Source organism: Oenanthe melanoleuca, chromosome 2 (assembly GCF_029582105.1).
Source record: "Oenanthe melanoleuca isolate GR-GAL-2019-014 chromosome 2, OMel1.0, whole genome shotgun sequence".
Classification (NCBI taxonomy): Eukaryota; Metazoa; Chordata; class Aves; order Passeriformes; family Muscicapidae; genus Oenanthe; species Oenanthe melanoleuca.
Genome location: NC_079335.1, coordinates 133,421,114 through 133,427,503, shown reverse-complemented (window position 1 = coordinate 133,427,503; position 6,390 = coordinate 133,421,114). Strand labels below are relative to the sequence as shown.

The following is a 6,390-nucleotide window of genomic DNA, read 5'->3' as shown; positions in this document are numbered from 1 at the left end:
TTTCAGAGAAAAATATATATATTTTAAAAAATCTTTACAATAAGTCAGGAAACATAGGAGCTTGCATACAGTTTATTATAATAACTCAGTTCTCAGCTCCCTACAGTTCAGATAACCCTGGTGACAGTGTTTACAACTTCTAACTTTTGCTTTCACAATTCTGAAGCAAACAATACATTTGAGTGTATTTTACTCTGTGCAAATAAGACAACTTTTGGAATCCTTCAGAAGAAATATCCAAGATTCTGTTTGCAGAGGTCCTTTGTTTCTCAAAGATGATTTATGAGAGTTTTTGTTTTAAGATAAAGTGCTCCTGTCCAGCAGAACCCAAAGGCCTTCAAGAGTTCAGAGAGTAAGTTTAGCTCAGATTAAAAAATAATTGGTCATACAAATTCCAGCTTCCCATGTCCGCTGTACATTCCCCAGTGGACTAGTGAAAGAATTTTATCATTGCTGAGGTCTGAATGTCTCATTTTATCACAGGTCATGCAGCAGTTCTCGTGACCAGTCACAGGCACCATGCATTCCAAGTCCAGTTTCGCCACCTGCCCTTTTTTTGAATGATGTCCATGAAAACTGTAGTGCAAACGAGAGAGCATTTGCTGCCGCTGATCTTGCAGTCTCTTGTTTTCACTCCTGAGCATCCTCAAGGCCAGCATGATAAGAAGCACCAAGATTAGCCCACCAGCTATTGGAACAGCAATTACAGCTGCCCTGAACCATAACTCTTTTGAAGAAGTCAATTCTTGCACCTTGGTGATGAGATTCCTGCTGCTGTCGTGTTGGTATCTGCTCCCTTGTCCTGCAAAGGGAAAGATGTAAAGATTATTTCAGGATTTATATACACACTGATTTATAGTGCACCTCCCTTTTATCCCACACTGACAAGTTTAAGGAGCAACTGCTACACTTGGCAGCATTTACAGAAAATATCCCCGTAAAGAAAAAAATTTGTTTCTAAATCTGCTTATAAGATGGAATTTCCTACCCCAACAGCCAGTTTAACTAGGAACACCAGAGCCACAGAGTCTTAGAAGGCATGTCAAGATGGCAAGAGAAACTTTCTATATTAATGCAGACAAAAAAGCTAATTGGCTGAGATGTTCCCCTGCATCCAGCCACCTGCTTCTCCCTCTGGTGTCTCTACTGACATTAACAACTAAATCAATAACAGCAGATGCACAAGGTTTTGACTGCTGCTGGCCTGATGGCCAGAAGAGGGGTTTCATTGAAGCTTTATTGCCTTACCTGAAACATCTCCCCTGGAAGGGGACAAAACATCATGTAGTCCTCTGTAATTGCACATATCTTCATGACAGCATTCCAATGTGGACATGGTGGTGGTGCCAGAGTGGTTTTGTGCTTGTTTGGCTTGGCAGATCTCAGCTGTGCTTGCAATAGAGTCCAAGCAGCCATGAGTAAGTGGGGAATGTGTATTCTGAGGATCAAGCAGTCGGGAGAAGCAGGCACTAAGCTCAGATTTGCACATGTAGCCGGTTGCAACACAGTGAGCAGCATCACAGTAGCATCTGATTTCACCTGAAAAAAACAAAAATTGTGCAAGAAAGGTAAGAATTTGGTCCTCTAAGGACATCTCACCATATAAACTTAATGGCCACAGCATCACCCACCCAAACTCAGTGCCGGTTTTGAGGTACTTCCCCAGGCTGTAGACCTGCAAGAGCTGGGGTTGTTTCCTTCCCATCACTGTACAGCGCCTACCTCTTTGTAACCTTAATCCCTGTAAACGCCTTGGGGTACTTGCTTTAATGGCTACTACTGTAGTCCTTTGAATTAAAGCAAGAGCATTTCACTAAAACAGGGACTGGGGGAGGAAGGTCACAGTGGCTTTTTTTTCCCCGAAGTAAATAACTAACAAGATCATTTTATAGCTACTTCCACTCGCTGTCAGCAGTTGCATTTAACCACGTTTAAAGTGAAATACCAATTCTCAAAGCAACACACACTTTTAGTCCTAGAAGAAAGTCACATCTATGTTTCAACCATTACTCCAGGAACAGCATTCTATTTTTACAGAAGTAACATTTCCTTTAACTGGGCATAAGCACATAACAAAAATACCAGGTTTAAATATTTAGGTGACAAATGCAAGAAAAATAAAATCAGAACTGCTGAATTGTTTATTACCTCTCAATACTGTGCCAAAATGTAAAAGGTTTAACTAACACCTTATAAAGCTATTAGCTAGAACCATTACCATCTAAGTCAGGAAGGTTTTACTGTGTGAAACTGAGCAACTATTCGTAATTTCTGCAGAAAGAGAAAATTTTTAACTAGTTATTCATGCAAAAATATGTTTTTATCAGTATTATAAAACAAAAAAATCCAGTTAATTATTCTGTTCACCAGAGACAATGACTCAACTCAAATCTAAAGTTTTTTAATGGAGTGAAACTGCAAGGCTAAAGGCTCTCTTGTCTTTCCCCAGTTTCACATGCAATCCAACATGCAGTAGAGAAAGGAGGAAATACTTAAGATTGAAAATCCTCTACCAGCTCTATGAAAAATCTCAGGAAACCTCAAAAATTTCTGAAGGAAGCGATAAAAAAGTTCCCTTCATAAAATTCTTCATTTTGTGCTCTCCAAACTGCTCTGGTATGAATTAAACATGTCCTGTGCTGTAGTGAAAACTTACTCTTTCTAGGCAAGTTGCAACTCAAACATAATTCAATGTGCCATCGAGCCAAGGTTTAAGAGGAAACCAGATTTTGGAGGCATGCTTGGAAGAAAGGACTTAAAACTACTTCTGGTGTGCCTACTGTACTTCCCACCATAGCAGCACCAAGGCTTTCAAAGTGGACTGAATAGTCAGATGTCTTTCTTCTACAGACTGCACTTCAAAATAAAAAAACTCAGTCTACAGGCTCCCCTGCTGCCACCCCTTCCTCTGATGTTACCTATCACCTATATCTAAAAAAAACTGTCCTGCAAGATGTTAAAAATCATCCCAAACAAGTTAACTTCCCCTTGTCAGGCTACCTTAATACTTTCCCCAAAATGCTACTGCAGGCTCCAGGCCTTGAAGTTCCCGCTGCTCTTTAATAACTCTGCTTAATAGAAGCCAAATGATGGAGTGTCTCACTGTCTCCAGTCCAATTCCCTTGGGCTTTCCTACCAAGTAACCTAATTTTTCATGAATTCACACTCACTGTCATCCAGCATGTTACAGAAAAAGACTCAGTCATTTCCTAAGCATTCTATATGAGATGTCCCCTGCCACCAAATTAGTTTTCATAATTTTTGCACTGGTAATGTAAGATGCAAACATCCAGAGCTGACAGTTCTTTCATGAGTCTCAGCACATTATGGGAATAAAGTGAAACAATATACATATTTTCATTTTAACTTCTTATACAATCACATTCTAATATCTACATTTTATTGCCCTAAGACAATCTTACAAACAAAATCTGACAGGCTAGTCATCAGGTTAATTCAACTGCTTTTTAATTAAAGCCACGTTTTCAGCGAAACAGAATGGACTTTGTATTACTGTATTTCTGTCAATTCATAAAGTTTCTTCCTGAGCTATGCAAAAGGCCAGAAAGGGTATTTAGTATTTTGAAACAGTGAACAATGCCCTTCTGTTCCCTCCTCTTTCTTGTTACTGTATGTAGCTATTAAAGAAAAATGTCTGCTTTTAGTCAAGATGGCTACAGGAGAGACTGCAGGCTTCTCTTAAAGCTTTTGAAGTCAACAGCAGCCAGAAGTCTGTGATCCCCTAATTATATCATTATCAGGCACATAGTTTCAGTATCTGCGACTTCACATCACTCAGTCACTCCCTGTTCTGCCCGCTTTGATGGGGCCAGCAGGCTCCCCCCTGCACGCTGCAAGGCTGTTATTTAGGGTTAATTACAGCCTTCCTTCCAAAATAAATAAATACCGTCGCACATCACCACCACGCTAACTTATCCTTTACCCTCCTCCCCGGAGCACAAGATTACCGGCAGCCAGCGGGTCGCCTCTGCCCCGGAGGGCGCTCCCCGGGCGGCCAGACCGCGGCCCCCAGAGCCCCTACACAGCCCCCGAGGACCGCGGCCCCCAGAGCCCCTACACAGCCCCCGAGGACTGCGGCCCCCAGAGCCCCCACAGACCGCAGCTCCCACAGAGCCCCCACTGATCGCGGCCCACAGAGCCCCCACAGAGCCCCCAAGGACCGCAGCTCTCAGAGCCCCCACAGAGCCCTCACGGGCCGCAGCCCCAGATCGCGGTCCCTGCTCCCAGCGGGCAGGACCCCCGCGGGGCCGTGACTGCCCGGCACCGGCGGCCAGGTGGGAGGGGAGGGACGGAGGGGCGGGAGTCACAGACCCGGCGGCTCCGCCGCCAGCACCGCTCGGCGCGGGGTCCCGAGACAGCGCCGGGGCCGCCTGCGCTGGGGGGCGGCCCCGGGCACCCCGCTCCCCCCGCGCGGTCCCCGCAGGCACCCCGGCTGCCCCGCCGCGGCCCCTCACCTTTGGTGAGCAGGACGGCCATGGCGCACAGCTCCAGTTGCAGCCAGATGAAGATGTAGCTGGAATGGCGATCCATTTACCCGGCGCCGCTCGCCACAGCCCGCAGCGCAGGCACGGCCGAGCCGCCGCCGCCGCCCGCGCGCCCCTGGCCCCGCCGGAGCGCCCAAGAGCAGCTCTCCTGCGGGCAGAGCCGTGGTGCGGCCACCGCTGCGGGCAGGGGGCACGGCCGCGTCTCTCTGCCTTTCCCTCGCTGCTCCGCCGCGGCCCCAGGAGCAGCACCAGCAGCGGCGCGGTCGCGGTGCACAGCGGGGGCTGCCTCACTGACACGGCGGCGCCGCCGCCCGCCCCGTAAATACAGCCGGCGCCGGGCGCGGACAGGGCCGCGGCGCCCCTCCCCCTGCCCCGCCCCCGCTCCCCATTGGCTGCGCCTGCCGGGAGTGGGCGGGAACTCGCTCCGCTCCGCCCCCTCCCGGCCCCGCGGCGCCACCCGGGCCCCACCCGCAGCGCCCCCGGGCGGCGGCTCCGGGAACGCGCTCGGTTCGGCGGCGGGCGCCGGGAACGCGCTCGGTTCGGCGGTGGGCGCCGGGCACCGGGAGCCCCGGAGCGCTGCCGGGAGAGCGGCCGCTGGCGGCACCGAGCGCCCTCGATCGCCGCCTTAGGTTCCGGGCTATCCGGGCGGGGGAACGGGCTCCGCCGGGTCCCCGGGATAATTCCCTACGGAGCCAGCAGCGCGAGGTTCCACTAAAGAATATCGCGTTCTGACTGCGAGTTCGGCGGAGCCGCGATGGATGGATGGATGGATGGATGGATGGATGGATGGATGGATGGATGGATGGATGGATGGATGGATGGATGGATGGATGGATGGATGGATGGATGGATGATGGATGGATGAGCAGCCCCAGCCCTGGGTCGCGGTGACGGGCAGTGCCGGAGCGGAGCGAGGCAGCGGCCGAGCCCTGCCGCCGCTGTCGGGGCGCTGCCGCAGCCCGGCCCTGCCTGTCCGCTGCCGCCCCGCAGGGCTGCACGAGGTGCAGAGATGTTGCCCGAGCGGGAGCAGCGGCAGTTTCACTGCAGCGGGGCTTTTTCCCAAGCTTGTGGGAGCCCTGCGCTCCGCGGGCAGCTGGGGTGTCCATCCCCGGTCCCACCCGGTGTCCCGGCCCGGGACAGCCCTGTGCTCGGGGGCTCCTGCAGCCCGCACTCAGCCCCGCAGGGTCTCACCCGCGGCTGTCACATCCACGCAGCACGGGCAGACGCGTGGTACAGAACTATCGGCGCGTATACCCTGCAGTAACCATCCTCTTTCCAGTATTTCCTTCCCAAGAACAGCTGTGTTGAGCTGGTGTTCTACCACTGAGCTCCGATACAGCCCTTGTGGGTCCTGTGTAGCTTGGACAGTTTTCCTTCACGTGTTGCTCCTGAAAAAAATGTGCCCCTTAATTAAAATTTCTTTGCTAATTTAGTTTTTTTCTTTCTTAGTACATTACATTTTACAAGCCTTGATTTCTACAGCACAGACTGTTTCCCATTTATGGGCAAAATGCTTTACATATTTGGGTCCACTACTAGTATTAAAGCTGTTGGATGATGTGTAGATAATAATATAAAAATTACTTGAGAATTTTAATTTGAAATTTTTTGTAAGTCTTTAAAGACATTTTCAATAGGGGTCATAATACCTCATGTCAGAGGCATTCCTCCCTGAAAGAGAAAGGAGGAAATATGAAATCCGAGATTGAGATAACTCCAGTTTACTTTGGCAGAGAGGAACAGACTGGATCTCTGGCTAATTAGTGCTGATGCCATCACATGTTATAATGGTTTTACTGTGAGTCTTGTGATTTGCATATGTATAAGATAGATACACATATGCTGTGCCACAGTCTTTACTCTTATGTTAGACATATTTGCACTC

General features: G+C 49.5%; 1 protein-coding gene across 1 annotated transcript; it reads right to left on the bottom strand.

Moving 5' to 3' along the window:
* On the bottom strand, window positions 1–4,831 carry BAMBI (BMP and activin membrane bound inhibitor). Its single transcript, XM_056485479.1, has 3 exons — window positions 4,476–4,831; window positions 1,249–1,539; window positions 1–802 (listed from the first exon to the last, which is right to left on the bottom strand). The coding sequence occupies exons 1-3, from the start codon at window positions 4,549–4,551 to the stop codon at window positions 384–386; spliced, it is 786 nt and encodes a 261-aa protein (XP_056341454.1). The 5' UTR covers window positions 4,552–4,831; the 3' UTR covers window positions 1–383.
* Between the last annotated feature and the right edge of the window lie 1,559 nt (window positions 4,832–6,390).